Source organism: Zingiber officinale, chromosome 6B, assembly GCF_018446385.1.
Source record: "Zingiber officinale cultivar Zhangliang chromosome 6B, Zo_v1.1, whole genome shotgun sequence".
NCBI classification, from domain to species: Eukaryota; Viridiplantae; Streptophyta; class Magnoliopsida; order Zingiberales; family Zingiberaceae; genus Zingiber; species Zingiber officinale.
In genome coordinates this window covers 9,689,611-9,705,196 of record NC_055996.1, presented here as the reverse complement: position 1 = coordinate 9,705,196, position 15,586 = coordinate 9,689,611, and the positions used below count along the sequence as shown (strand labels likewise).

Here is a 15,586-nt window from a genome sequence, read left to right as displayed (position 1 = left end):
TTTTTACTATTAAATGAAAATAAATGAATTTTATTGGACATTTGGACTAACACCAAATTTCATATATCCATTTATTGCTTGAATTCGAACCTTGATTGAGCCCGAATTGGGCTGAAATAGACCAGGAGCGGGCAGACCAGACCGTTCCCGGTTTAGCGTAATTCGATCCGCCGGATTCATTATACCCAGAACAGAACTCTTTGAGGGTTACCTGCGCCACCGCCGCTCTCTCTCTCGGTCGATCCTTCTCCCTCGAGATCTCGTACCCTTCTGCAACGAGCAGCGACCAGAAGAACCTTTCTCCCACACAGCTGCGTGTGAGCTCGTCAGATCGGATTGGATCCATCCCCTTTCTGCTGTTGGGGGTTCTCTGTTTGGCCACGGAAATCCGCAGGTTCTCTCTTGCACGCTCACTTCTTGTACCATCTTTTCTGCAATCCTTGAATCTCGCATGTACGTATAGAACGTTACCTAACTCGTTGATCTTGCTTCCTACTCGCGGATACGTTTCTTCTAGAATAATTCGTTTCATTAACTGAACGAGCCAACTTTCGTTCTGTGGATACTTTTTTATGCGTGGATTCTTTGTTTTGTAGGATGGAACATGACTCTTTTTTTTTGCCTTGGTGAATGTTATTTCTTGTTGCAATGCATGCCACTGTTTCTTTTCAATGTTTGATAGAAGTTTGTGTTAAACAGGGCCCGCTGTGGCTGTTGGATTTATTTCTGTGGCATGATAAACATGTATATTATATTGTGATTGAGTAGTGGTGATTGTATGCATATTGTTGATACCCCTGTAGGTTAGAGCGCGGAGAAGGTTTAGTGAGATTCATTTCGTCATCTCTACCCCTATATTCCATCTGATTGAGTGAATTCTGATCTTGAAGCCTTATAAGGTTGTAGCTTATGGATGAAGCCTTACTACGTGTTTAAAGTTGATGATAAATATTTGTTTTTTGATTAAAACAATATGATCAATGAAGTTTTGAGGAAGGTAGTGAGAGATTGGGAGCAGTGGGAATTGCTGACGATTAAGTAGGGAGATAACAGGGAACGAGAGCATGAGCTGGAGCTCAAAAGAAAGATGCAAGTCAATGTGGTGGGATTGACAGTGAAATAGGCGTCTGAGATCATGATGGATTGCTTGGGTAGTAAAATTAGGGTTAATGATTTTCTTTATTTTTTATTTTTTCTTTTTACTGAATAAGGTTCATTTCTTTTTTTATATGACATTCCTTGTTGAACCAAAATTTAGAAATTTTCCATTTTAGTGAAGAACTGGTCCAATAGAGATGTTAATCTGTTGAACCTTCTGCTTCTGTTTGGTTTTGAAAACACTAAGTAGGTATTTAAAAAAATGGTTGCTTTTTTATGTATATTCTAGACTGGGAAACCATGTAGTGGTGCTCAACAAAACATTTGAAATCCATAGCTCAACTGTATATTCTTCTTAGTCAATGAAGAGATTATATATATAGCTAATAAACTTATGTTCATCACTGGTTTTCTTGTTCAGGGAAAACAGCAGTCATGGTCAAATCAAGAGAGACTGAGGTTGTTTATGCTCCTTCAAATTCTCATGGTCGTAAATCTCATTCTGGTTCAATTGCTAGTGAGAAATGGAATTTCCTGGTATGATATGATTCTATCTTCATAATTCTGGAAGGGCGTGGATTCTATTTTTGTGAGTGAATCTTTCTATATGGTCACAGGAATTGTGTTCTCTGATTTTTTTTATTAATTAATCCAAGTATAATTAGTTGATTACTTCTATAAACCTACTAAATTTCCTTGGTTTTAATATTTCATCCATTTATCGATAGAACTTATCCTTTGAATCATACCCATATATGATCCTGCAGCATCTTTTTTATTTATGTTTGTTTATGTCATCTCAGTTGGTTTCTCTTTGCCTAGATCAACTCTTTTTTTTTTTTTTTTGTCTTTTTCAGTCAGGAAACCTTGCCAATATGTACAGTAGGCCAGTTACGAATGAATCTGCCGACCAGGACAGTGAGAGTGAGGAGATTGATATCAGGAAGATATTTAAAGACATTGAATACTTGGGTATGGTGCTTTTGCTACAATTTGAATTATAAAGTCATTAATAAGTAGTTGGCATCTGAATTTTTTAAATCTATTACATATAAAAAATATCAACAAGGTTATCAAATTGAGATTCATATTGTGAATGTTTTTTGTGAAATTTCGAATTGCTAATTGTTTTTTAGAATCATTTTTATATCATAGTAAAACAATATAATATTACTTTTATAGCACGATGGACTAAGATGATGTGATTCATGATAAAGTATATAAGTTCATATCTTACATTGATGGCAATATATTAGTATTCATATCATATCGTTCCAGTAAATTCCCAAAGAATTAAATTGACATTAGCAATAAGAAATTTATTCATCAAAGGTTCTTTATATAGAAAAGTCATTGTCAGTTAATGGAAGATTGGCTTTGATTTGATGTGATTTTTATGTTACTATCTATTTTACCCTCACTATCATTGTGTATGTCTCATAAGACTTGTTCTTCTCAGTGTTTGTTTGTTGCTTGGTCTACTACCTTAACTACTATTGACTACGTTAGGTTCTTTCCATTTCTGATTCATACATAAGAACTGTATTTTTCGATATGATATGAATCATAAATTGTACCATTCTAATAACTATACTTAGAATCATGTTTTTGCTACCAATCATTTCCTTCTTCATTTAGGTGCATCCAATATGCCATGGAAGGAGCGGAAGCAACTGGAGAATAGAAAAGTTGTCGACTTAGGTGGAAAGGCAAGATTGCATTGAGACTTTCTTCCTCTCGTCATCTCATCGACTTGTTGAATACGTATCTGATTTGATGATTGTCTATGTAATAGCCTGTTAAGAAGCACCGCACACCGTTGAGTGTGGCAAAACCTGCTATGAAAAATCAGAAGAAGAGAGAGCTAAAGCAACAGGAACTGGTAATCATCTAATCCATCACTTGCGCATTCTCTTTTTGTTCTATGGATTTTATTTTATATATATTCGATGATTTTAGGACTTGATTCTCGGCCGGTTCACAAGGAATCGATCGAGGACGGACAGTAAAGATAGGAAGCTGAAGCCGGAGGAGCGGATACTGAAAACGAGTGAGCGTAATTTCAGGAAAGGTGTTCTGGATGTGAAGCATCTGTTGAAACCCAGTGGTAGTAGTGCATCCAAAAACGGGGATGATTTGGATTACAAGAAGAGCCATAAAAAAGGAAAAGGAAAAGGGAAAGGAAAGGGTAAAGGAAATAGGAAAGGAAAAGGTAACAAGGGCAGAAGAAAGGGACGATGATTAACAAAACATGCATTCAATCTAAAGGTTTAGATTGATCTGCATTTAATCTCTTTAAATTTTTACTCCATGAGGATATGAACACTTTTATTATGCTAATATAGGCATGTATTGTTCCCATTAAGATAGCAAGAATTGTAGACGTTTTGTTGTTATGGTTGCTTATGCCAACGTTATGCGGTTACCATGTCCGCCAACAACGATCACATGCATCAACTTGGAGTTTAGCAAGATCACTTGCTCCGTTTTGTTTTTTAGTTGGCACGTTTTTGCCGACCAATCCTTTTTGGGGGTGATCGGTTCTGTTTTATAAAATCTTTTTATAGATTATCAAAATAAATTGAGAAGCGTGTTTACCGTGAACGTTTAATTTGTTGAAGTTGTAATTCTATCTTTAATGCCATGCCCCATTGGCTCGAGTGATATTAAAATATGCACAAATTTAATGAAAAAAATGGAAATTACTAATAAATTTATTTAAGTTATCAAAAGTTACATTGAGCAGTTAACCTAAAAAAGGTTATATTAAAAATCTAATATAAATTACATTTAATAAATAATAAAAAAAAATCAACCACGGCACAGATATATCGTTACATGGTACGTAACCATCACAACTTTGTGTCAGTCTTCATTTCTCGACCTTTCTCTGGTTCTTCCTCTTCGCTTAGGCTCTGTTTACTTGGAAGAGTGGAAAGTAAAATTAAGGAAAAGTTTCCACGGTGGAAAAGTTTCCGTCGTTTACTTCATTAAAATTTTTCGAAGGAAAAGTAATGTAATCCATTCGCGGATAATTTTGGAGCCAAAATCAATCACCTCAAAATCGGACGGAAAGCAACGGATGGAAAAAAAATGACGCATGTACCCCTTTTGCATTCACAAAATTACACCATATACCAAAAAAAATGACGCATGTACCCTTTTTAAATCACAAAATTACACTATGTACCAAAAAAATGACGCATGCACCCTTTTTTATTTACAAAATTATATCATAAGTATTCACCTTCCTCTATCAAGATAAACAAGTGTGCAAAGGAAAAGATTTCTTCACCCTTTCTTTTATCTTCCTCCAAAGACAACTTTCTATCGTTGATTCCTTTCCTTTCCTCATCCACCCTCTAGAGTAAACATAGCCTTAATCTCCATCCGCCGCTGCCGTTGGCACCTTATGAACACCGTCGCCACCGCCGCAATGCCGCCGCCGATGCCTCCGTCCTCCAAAACTGTACTCTCTTTATTCTCTCTCTCTCTCCCCCCTCGCATCTGATGATTCCTAATAGCGTTGATTTCCTTTCAGCTGCGGGTGGTGATCAAAGGGCGGGTGCAGGGAGTGTTCTTTCGTGATTGGACGATCCAGACCGCCCGGGAGCTCGGGCTCAACGGTTGGGTGCGCAACCGCAGGGACGGCTCCGTGGAGGCCCTCTTCTCTGGCGATCCCACCGCCGTCGACGAGATGGTCGAGAGGCGCTGCAGGGTCGGCCCGCCCACCGCCGCCGTCACAGCCCTCAGTGCCTTCCCCTCCGAGGATGATCCAGGTCAAGGATTTAAACGGAAACCCACGGTCTAGGTACGACTAGATCAAAGAATTGTGACCGTATGCTTTTCCCCTTTAGTTCATTGGCAAAATAGGTTTCTCTAGTATTATTCCTAGATGATTTAATTCAACTTATTTTCTTAAATTTTTGATCCAAGTGTTCTCTACTTCCTATCGTTTATGCTGTGTCTTTCCTTAGATTGCAACAACTCTACTTTTGTCAAACCGATTATTATCAACATGGCCTGTTGCGGAATGAAAGTAAATAAACCTGTGGAGAAAGGAACAAGGGAAAAAGTACAAAGTACAATGCGTTGAATAGATATTGTGACCAAAGCCTCCTACAAAAAACTTATCCTGCAGCACTAAATTGGAGTGTCAAAATCACCCCCACTTGGTTTGCTTCCAATTTATAACCTAGAATCACTATTGAATCCGGCATATGAACCTAATGGTGGCTACACCCTGTGTAGACAATCCTTACCAACACTTAACCATGCATAGGATTTGGTCCATTTCATATCAATTGTAACAACCTACTTAGATGAGAAAGCTGACGCATTAACTCATGAGATCCTACCACTGGTCCAAAATATTCTTAGTCCAGTTTTTTTAGTAGCTCACATCATATAAGCTTAAAGCTTCCTATTTTGCTCAGGTTTCACACCGAGGGTGTGACAATTTGTGTAAATTTTGACAAGTATCCATGAAACTGCATAAATATGTTTGAGGCTAGCTTGGTTTCCATTCTTGTTAGAGTATAAATTTGAGTGAACGGAATCTAAGTTCATATATGTGCATGATATATGCACATATCTCTAAACTCTAATTTGTGGGCTAACATGTTTATCTTACCACTAACTTTCTTTGTTGTCCTTTACCTCCATGGAAAGCACTCTCGTGTTGTTTTTCTTACATTGACCAACCATCTTGATGTTTTATCTTCATGTAGACGGAACACTTGTTCTCAAAATGACTTGTCAGATTGACTGGGTCGTACAAGTCGACAGTTCATCTCTGTGTTGAATTGCTGATCTGAAACTTTTGTCAGGTTATCCTCGACATCTTGCAAAACATGGTTATGATTGAGGTCACTAGGTGTCTGCAATTTCTAATCACTAAAGGTTTTCTTTTTTTAGCATGTTAATGTGACCTAGTCTACTTGTGTGGATAGTATTCTGGTGAGGAATACTATTGTAGGTTTCTTTTCTGGAATCCATAGTGCGCCTTCATCTTAATTCAACTAATCCTTAACTTCTACACTTGTCCTAGAACATCTTTGATGCATCTGGGCTTGACCTAAACTCATTGGATATACGCTTTATGCTTAGTTTGTTTTTGTCAAAATCGGAATTATTGACTTGGTGAAATGATAAGTATGGGATCGGAGTCTGGGATGCAGATTTTGCTAACTATACAACAGAATAGATGATAAAACACAACAGCATTTTGGTTCCACTTTATCACCAATTTTCTGTTGTATAGTTAGAAAAACCTGTATCCAAGACTCTGATCACAGTTATCACTTCAGGGCTCAACCAGTTGCCAATTTATGGGCTTGAGGAGGTATGCCTTGTACCTTTTTGCTCAGATTATATTCTAGTGATACGGTTTGGCATCGATCCCTTGGAGAAACACTCTAAACTCCCTTGCGCTTACCTTGTCCTCTGTTTGCTTGATTGCTTTATGGTGATTGTTATGCTTGTGTGCAAGTTGACATCTTCATTCTACATATTTGAAAACTTCATATTAAGAGCATATGTATCTTTAGCAATTCTTTACATATTTGATAATTAACAATTATTTTACAAGTATCAAGCATGTTCAGTGATCAAGTCACATTGTTCTTGGCATATTAACCATTTTGGGGATGCACATGCTTGTCTAAGGGATGGAACTAAGTGCGGGCACCCTAGGGCAAGTGCTTTATCATAGACTTTTAGATACCAATGTGTTCTTTGGAAATTTCAAATGGAAAACATTTTTTTATAAGAACTGAAAGTTGTAAGGCTTCCTTAACTCCTATTTTGGCACCAATGATGCAAATCAAGTCAGTGATTCCCTTCATCCTTGCCTTTTGCTTGGTGAACCTAGTCTTCCATTGATGCCCTTTACTTGGATCCTCTCAGAGCTCATCCAATGCATACCAATTTTTGAGTCATCATTCAATGACCATACTTCCATATTTAGTCTTTTCACTTTGATGTTTTTTTAGTTCTAATGGAGGTATTGTTCAACAAGTCTAGTGGGGTAATAGGAGTTGAATCCTCATCTTCAACCTCCACCTTTTTCCTTATTACCTTTAACTATTGATCAACAATTTAAGGTGTCTTATTCAGAGATTCTTAACTTTCTACTTTGACGACATCCCAAACAAGCATATAATATCAACAGAAAGATAATTTTACTTACTTTTATATGAATCAAGAACTATAACATTTGCTCCCCAGGGCTTGGTGTGGTAACATTTGCTCCCAAACAATCAAAGTTCAATTCCCACAAAGAGCATACCAAGGCTACGACAATTGAACTAATAGAAAAGAAAAACTTCTTTTGATATTGTTGTCTATCCTCATAAGTAACCATTTTTCCTGCTAATATTTTGCAGAATATTAGGCTACAATTTGACGAGTCAATTTCACGCAGCAGTTTCGTATTAACATCCCGGTGGCTTCGTCTTCCCATTAATCTCCTACTTTATATCACAGGTTCAATCTTTTCTTATTTCTGTTAAAGAGTGTTGCTGTTCTATGTACATGAATAAATTTTAGTCGACAAAAGTCAAAAACTCGCGGAAAAAAGCAGCTGTCTGTTTACTTGGATGGACTATTATGTCAAGAAAACGTGACTACAAGCAACATTGATTAGCAATGTGAATTGCTGCAACATTTATACTCGTCGCAGCAATGTGATTCTGTCGGAAAGTATATTTTCTGGGCAGCCCTATAATTCAAATTCCTCCTCTTCCAGCTGGAGTGCCTCGGCGGCAGCTTCCTCTTCTTCATCGATGGCGAAATAAGGGTTGTGAGCCTCAGGCCTAAAACTGTACCCAGTAAAGAGATAGAAGGCGAGGGTAGCTAATTCCCCTACCAGCACGCTTGTCCACAGGTATCGGTAAGAGGTGATTGTAATGACGGCGTAGACTACCACTCGGGTAAAATAGATGTAAAAGATGACGAGGATGTAATACTGGCGGAAGAGGGTAAGCTTCATGAGGTTGACGGCGGCCTTGCCGTTGGTACTGGCAGCCTCCCGGAGGTTATTGATGGACCAGACAATCGGGAAGAGGATGGCACAGCAACAGACAATGTCGATGAGGAAGGAGAGCTGCTTCCATGTGATCCAGTCGCTGGCGTAGGGTCCGGACTCGTCGATGACGACTTGGGCGATGTTGGCGACGACCTGGAGTGGGATGACGGTCATGAGCACCTTCTTCTCGCGGTCCTGGAGGTAGGGCTTGAGGAAGGACCAGCCAGTGCCGATGAGGACGATGAGGGTGAAGAGGGATATGCCCTTGAGAAAATTGAAGATGTAGAAAACGACATCCCAACCGTGAGCAGAACCTGTGCGCTCCGTGTACGACTTGTCCTCGGCCTCGCAGAGGAGGTTGAAGGCCTTGAGGACGACAACAGCCAGCATAAAGTAGTGGATGCGAAAGACGGAGTGGCGCCTCCGGCGGAGAACGGCGGCCCAGAACACGGCGAGTGCTGCATACGCAAAGAAGAGGAAAGAGTAAATCTGAGGGAGCACGGCGATTCCCACAGATAGGTAGGCGCGGGTAGAGGGGTCGTGAGGGTCCGGGCGGTTGAACATGGCGGAGCGGACGCTCATGGAGACTCGGAGCGGGGACAGGCAGTTGGCGAAGACGAGAGAGAGCTGCCCGGGGCTGTCGGTGAGGTTGACGGCGTGGCGGAAGGCGGTAGCCCGGGCGACGGGGACGCCGGAGGGGTTGACCGGCGGGACGAGGCGGTCGAAAGAGTAGACCGCGCGAACGAGCTTGGACTTGAGGGCGCAGGTGATGTTGTGATCCTGCATCTGGCGCAGGGCAAGGAGCCAGGCGTCGCGAGTCGACAAAAAAAATCCCAGCTGCGAGAGGTTCAGATCGCCCGTCGAGGAATCGGAGGAGAAGGATATTCCGGTGACGTTGAGTTCTAAGCCACCCCACCGGGTGAAGCCAAACTCATCGAGGGGGATGATGGACCGACCGTCCGACCGTATCTCCATTTCCCGGATCTCCGCCGTGGCCGGCCCAATCCAGAATGACAACAGCACCAATGCGAGAGCCAATCCGGCATTGATTCCGTGAAGAGGTGGAGAACGCCTCGCCAATTCGGTCGCCATTGCAGCTCCGCTGCGTAGTTCCTGACCAAGAAGGGAAAGGAGGAGAGATGGAAAGAGGAACAAGGAGAAGCGTCGCTCTCCCATGTTCAAGAGAGAGAGGGCGCGTTTTATTCGTTTCGTTTTATGGCTGCCATTATACGACCGGAATTACGAGAGTAACCTCCGTAACTCGGGTCATAGGAGAATATAACGGCACCTAGAAGGGTGTTCTAAGAAATTCATGAGATACTTTGTGGGTGAAATGGGGTCCACGATAGGCTCGATTGGACGAGGGAATGGCCCGGAGACACGTGGTTGGCTTTGGTAAAACAAATTATCAACGCATTATCATTCATTTATATGGCAAGCGCACATCTGGGCCAGCAGGAACGCCTGATTGGGCTCCATTTCAGACTCAAGTCGGGCCCAGGCCCACCACTCGGTGATGAGCACGAGCCTCTCTTTAGTGAAGTTTCAGTGCATGGCCCCTGGCGTTTTACTCTAGACCTGATCATGGTTCGGAACCGAGGATTCGGAACTACTGGTTGACGGTTCTAGGCAGGTCGACCCTTAACCTTAACCGCCCAAGACGGTTACGGTTCACGGTTTAGAACCGTCAGTTTATGATTCGGTTCACGGTTTGTCACGGTTCGCCACGGTTCAAGATTAATATGTTAAAAAAAATTAAAAATTAAAAATTAAATATTAAAAATTAGAAATTAAAATTTATTGAAAAAAGAACTTGCACTTATTTAAGTTGCATACGTATCCCTTTAGGGGAATCAAAGCCCACGTAGTTCTCTTATATTTTTATCCTTTTACATTTTCATTCACTTCCATTTCCTGTTCCTGTCGTATTTGTTCCTTCAGTATCAAAATCTTCAACTTCGTCATCTGAAAGTTGCATTCCTTGGATTTTTTTCTCCGCTCTAGTCCAATCGTCCAGTAATGCTTGGGCTTCCAATGAGTCGGGAGACAAAGCTGATCGTCGTTCATTTAATATGTTGTCGTCGGCACTGAACGTCTGTTCCACAGCAACAGTTGACACTGGACAAGCTAAAATTTCTTTTGCGATCATGGAGAGAACGGGAAAGTTTTGAGCCTTCTGTGACCACCACTTTAAGATATCGAAGTTTTCACTATCTGCTTCATTAAAATCAAAAGAAGTCGTAAAATAATTCTCAAGTTCCTGTGTGGAACTGAGGATCCTCGTGGACGTTTTGTCCGTTCTTTTAATAAGAGTTGTGCTTTTGTAAATTTTAAATTACTACTAGTAGTTTGTTATATTTCAGAAATATTAATTTGTGTTCCATATTTTGCATAATATTGATTATAAATATCATATAAATAAATTCTAACATTATATATAATATTAACTGGATCAGGGGAAGAATAATCTTTAATTGGAATTAAAGTGTCATAATATAAAGTTAACATTTCTTGTAAAACTTCTCATTTAAATCTAGGATCTAAAGCAAATGCAATTAAATAAATTTTAAGAATTAAATAAAAATATTTTTCCCATTTAGTTTTCATAGCTAAGATGCAAGGAGATAAAGATTCATTATTAATATGTTCATTTAAAACTAATACTATATTAGAAAAATTTTCTAAAACTAATTGAGCAGTGTGATAATAAACACCGGAAAGTTGTTAGGTTGTATCATTAGATACTTTTAAATTTTCACAAATACTACTACAAATATTCCATTGTTGTGAAAATAAATATATATTAGTATTAGTGTTTTATGCAAAAAATGAACATAATAATTCTTTATATTGAAATGAATCTTGTAATAATTAGTATGTTGAATTCCAACGTGTTGGTACATCACGTGAAAATTTTTTAGGTCTCATTCCATTAATTTTACAAAATCTACCCCATTGTTTCATTATAGATGGATGAGACCATAAATAAGAAATTACAATTCTAATTGGTTTAATATAACTTTCTAAAATTTTTAAATCATCTTGAACATATAAATTTAAAACATGGCATACACAACGAATATGAAAAAATAAACCTCCAATAATAGGTTGACAAACAAATTTTAGATCATCTATACAAGCGGTATTGGAACTAGCATTATCTAATGATATTGAAAATATTTTATGAGTTAAACCATATTCTTCTAAAATTAAACATAATAATTGTGTGATATTATGAGCATTATGTGATTCATCAAAATCTCTATAAACTAATAATCTTTTTTGGAGGTTCCAAGAGTTATCGATCCAATGGCAAGTCACACCCATATACGAATGTGTTTGCCAATGATCACTCCAAATATCGGAACATAAAGAAATTTTATTATCTAATTTACTAAATTCATCAATTAAATTCGTTTTCCCTTGTTTTACTAAGTTTTTAATTGTACGAGTAAGTGTAGTCCTAGGAACACGTTTAGCAAATGGATTAAGAGGTTTTTTACAAAAATCTTCAATTGTGCATTTAGATCCAAAATTAAAAGAAAGATGTTCTATGGAAACAAATTTAACTAATGATTCTCTTAATTTATTACCTGAATATAAAAATAAATCGGAATCGGTACTATCGCTAGTTGAAGAAAATCTTGATAATTGTGTTTGAGAACGGTCGAGTCCATATTCCGTCGGGTGCTTCGTTTCTACATGTCGTTTCAACTACCCATAGCCGCCGCCGGCTTGGAATTTGTAGGAAGCATTGCAGTGCTTACATTTTGCACGCATTTCTCCCGACGGAAGAGTGACATTCTCAAAATGTTTAGTGAAAATAGAAGACTTTAGAGGAGGAAGTTCCCGAACCTTAGAAGTAATTGTATCGGTACTTTCTTGTGTTTCGGGTGTCGGATTCGGAAGATGCTCGATTTCATCATCGGTGGATTGAATGTTGGGGTCCTCCCGCGGATTCATTATTTGCTTTCCCTTTCGAGCTCGAGATGATGTACCTCCGCGGCCTCCTTCCGTTGTAATTGAAAATTGGAAACGAAAGTGTGTAGAGATTAGAGAATACGAAAATGAGATTAAGAGTAGAGAAGATGTGTGTGAAAAATGATGAAATGAGCTCTCTATTTATAGAGTTTTGATAGTAACGGACACTAAATCATAACTATTGATCAAAAAACGGTCAAATGATTCTAACCGTTGAAAAAAAATACCCAAAAAATCCTCCCAATGGCTACGAACCGCCGGTTAACCGGTGGTTCCAACGGCTATGAACCGTTGGTTCAAGCCGTTTAAAAAAAAAAAAAATTGCGGCTGAACCGCCGGTTCAACCCGCCGGTTAACTGACGATTCGTCGGTTTTAAAACAAATGAACCCGAACCGCCCTGGCAACTTGCCGGGCCGGTTCCGATTCGACCCCGCGAACCAGGTCAACGAGCAACCAGCTCGTTGACCAGATTACGAGCCGGGTCCCCGACCCGGGGTCGGGTCTAATTTACTCCACTTCTATGTATATATTTCTCCATATCTATCCTGCCGGTACTAGGGGCTGCTGAATAACGAATCAACCTTTTTCAGTGGGGCCACTACCTAATTCAGTACACGGCCGAGCGATTTTTTTTTTCCAGTGCATGGCCGTTCGCTGATTGTTCGCAGAGCAGGTGCCAGATTCGCAGCGGAAGGGGTGACACCGTCAATGCTCCGGAGGCGCTCGGTGACCGGGGCAGGCGCGCGCGGTCAGGCTTTGGATGGATCTCAATGTCGCGGCGAAACGAGCCCATCTCATCTCCGCCACCTCCGAGCTCCTCCGTCTTGCTCGCTGCGGCCGCATCTCCGCCGCCCGGAAGTTGTTCAACGATATGACCGACAGGGACACCGTTGCCTGGAACGCCATGCTCACCGCGTACTCCGGCTGTGGACTCCCAGTTCAGGCGCTCTCCCTCTTCGCCCTTATGAGATCCTCATCCGCCGTTCCCGCGCCAGCGCCCGACCCCTTCTCCTTCACCGCCGCCCTCTCCGCCTCCGCAGACCTCCGCGAACTCCGCGGCGGCAGGCAGCATCACGCCCTCCTGCTCCGCCTTGGCTTCCACGGCCGGCTCCCAGTCTGCAACGCCCTTATCGACATGTACGGCAAGTGCTCCCGCCCATCGGACGCCGCGCTGGTGTTCGAGGAAATGGAGGAGCGAAACGAAGTCACCTGGTGCGCGCTTCTCCGTGGTTATGTCGTCTCAGGTCGACTCCCGGACGCGCGTCGATTGTTCGGCCAAATGCCAGCTAGGACGACGGTCGCCTGGAACACGCTCATGGTCGGATATGCTCAATTGGGACTCGGTGAATCCTGCGTCGAGCTCTTCAAGGAGATGCAGATGTACGGAATCAATGGCGACGTGACCACCTTCGCCAGCCTCATTAACGCTTCCTCCGAGATGAAAAAGCCAAGCCTTGGCCTTATGATCCACTCGATCGTTCTACGTAGAGGATGGAGTGTAACAACAGAAGTCGGCAACTCTCTGCTCAGCTTCTACGCAAGTTTCAACTCCCGCGGGGACGTACAGATGGTGTTCGACGCAATGCCTCAACGGACTTTGATCTCCTGGAACGCCATGATCGACGCCAGCATGAAGTTTGGGGACGTGGAACAAGCTGCTGCCTTGTTTGAGAGAGCACCTGAGACCAACGCCATCTCCTGGACTGCGATGATCATCGGTTTCGCAAGGAACGGTCATGGAGAGAAAGCCCTGGTGCTCTTCGCTGACATGATCAGGAAGTCACTTTGCCCCGACGACTTCACTTACGGAGCTGCTCTCCACGCTTGCGCCACAATGGCAATGCTCAGAAACGGAAGGTTGATCCATGGCTGTGCAATTCACAGCGGTTTTGGTTCGTACTTGTACGTGGCCAATTGCCTAGTGAACATGTACTCTAAGTGCGGCAGCATCTCTTGCGCAGGCAAAGTGTTCGAAGAAATGCGCATGAGGGATTTGGTGTCCTGGAATGCCATGCTGTTTGGCTTTGCGACTCATGGTTGTGCATTGGAAGCTTTTCGAGTGTTTGACAACATGTTGTTGAGCGGTGTTTCGCCAGACAAGTTCACCTTCATGGGCTTGCTGTTGGCGTGCAACCATGCAGGCCTCATCGATGTAGGGAAAACCGTGCTCAAAACAATGGAGGATGTTCATGGACTACGACCTGACATCAAACATGAGTCTTGTGTGACCCACATGCTTGGAAGAGCAGAATTCCAGGCAACTCACTCGACTGGAGTGCTCAGAGAGATGGAGAGCTCATACGAGGTCTTGCTCAGGACAGCAATCAACAATGAGGAGATGGACAGGCACATAAAGTATGTGATGCTATCGAACTTCTTGTGCGCCAATGAGCGATGGGATGAAGCAGAGCGGGTGAGGAGGAGAATGATGGAGGAAGGAGTGAAGAAGTCTCCGGGATGTAGTTGGATAGAGGTGAAGGACATGGTTGTGGTGTTCATGTCTGGGAAGCAATCTACCGAACACCTGGTGGATGTAAATGCAGTTGCTGGGTTTTGAAATGGGAAGTCCTGCTTTCTTGATGTTGGATCTTTTCATTGTGAATGCATTATTTTTATGATCGAACCAAATCGAATTTGATTAGTTCAACTGATTAAATTGAGAAGCAAAAGAGTATCTATTTTGTGGAGGGATTCTCCGAGGCTCCTCTGCATACATATGGTACAGCAATTGTATGCCATCTCTCTATTCCCTGGAGCTTATTGTTGCTTTGGTTCAATTTTTCATGTCTTCCGATTCGGCTTCGCAGAGAGATTCAGCAGGATTGACACGGCATAACGAGGAGCTTAGGATTCACATATATATGCACAGTATACAATATATTTGAAACCATTGGTTTAGATACTCTTAAATTTATGGAATTTAGTTCTGATATATCTGATTATTATGGCATAGGTGATTATCATTTTGCCAACCCAATTGATGATTATGTTTTTGCTCATGGAGGAGGAGGTTTTACAAAGTGACATCAATTTCATACAAGTGTAATAAATTTGTAATGGTTTTTAATTATAATAAGTTTTTTCTTTGTCTTAGTTAATTGTACAAAGTATGGATTAATTTTTTCATATTTTATCATTGTGTTTAATTATTTTATTGAATGCATTTATTTAAGATAGTTATAATTTTAACAATAATTATAAGATTATGAAATTCTTTGCTTTGTTGTTTTTTTTAAATATATTTTTAGAAAAAACTGAGTTACATGTATTTTCTGTTAAAAAAATGTATATGGACGGTCGAATAAGTTATTTACTTATTACAAGATTATTGTGAATATTTATTATAATTTTTCTTGTATATTAGACCCCATATTTGATGAGTAAGAAATTTAGATATTGAAATTCTTTTTGTATCTTGTTAATGTTTCTTAAGAAAAATGTAAATATATCCTCTTTACCCCGAACTAATAGATTCAAGT

At 40.7% G+C, this 15,586-nt stretch overlaps 4 protein-coding genes across 4 annotated transcripts; 3 read left to right on the top strand and 1 right to left on the bottom strand.

Annotated features, from left to right (window-relative positions):
- The first annotated feature begins 183 nt into the window (after nt 1-183).
- LOC121991913 lies at nt 184-3,555 on the top strand. Its single transcript, XM_042545993.1, has 6 exons — nt 184-394; nt 1,520-1,635; nt 1,956-2,070; nt 2,737-2,807; nt 2,894-2,980; nt 3,058-3,555. The coding sequence occupies exons 2-6, from the start codon at nt 1,534-1,536 to the stop codon at nt 3,337-3,339; spliced, it is 657 nt and encodes a 218-aa protein (XP_042401927.1). The 5' UTR covers nt 184-394; nt 1,520-1,533; the 3' UTR covers nt 3,340-3,555.
- Nucleotides 3,556-4,438: 883 nt separating this feature from the next.
- On the top strand, nt 4,439-7,665 carry LOC121991912 (acylphosphatase-like). The gene is made up of 3 exons (XM_042545992.1): nt 4,439-4,567; nt 4,640-4,909; nt 7,485-7,665. The coding sequence occupies exons 1-2, from the start codon at nt 4,511-4,513 to the stop codon at nt 4,907-4,909; spliced, it is 327 nt and encodes a 108-aa protein (XP_042401926.1). The 5' UTR covers nt 4,439-4,510; the 3' UTR covers nt 7,485-7,665.
- On the bottom strand, nt 7,666-9,304 carry LOC121991911 (protein CANDIDATE G-PROTEIN COUPLED RECEPTOR 7-like). The gene has a single exon (XM_042545991.1). The coding sequence runs from the start codon at nt 9,299-9,301 to the stop codon at nt 7,820-7,822; it is 1,482 nt and encodes a 493-aa protein (XP_042401925.1). The 5' UTR covers nt 9,302-9,304; the 3' UTR covers nt 7,666-7,819.
- A 3,102-nt stretch (nt 9,305-12,406) lies between these two features.
- On the top strand, nt 12,407-14,687 carry LOC121991910 (pentatricopeptide repeat-containing protein At2g36980, mitochondrial-like). The gene has a single exon (XM_042545990.1). It carries the CDS (start codon nt 12,868-12,870, stop codon nt 14,662-14,664), a length of 1,797 nt encoding a protein of 598 aa, XP_042401924.1. The 5' UTR covers nt 12,407-12,867; the 3' UTR covers nt 14,665-14,687.
- The last annotated feature ends 899 nt before the right edge of the window (nt 14,688-15,586 follow it).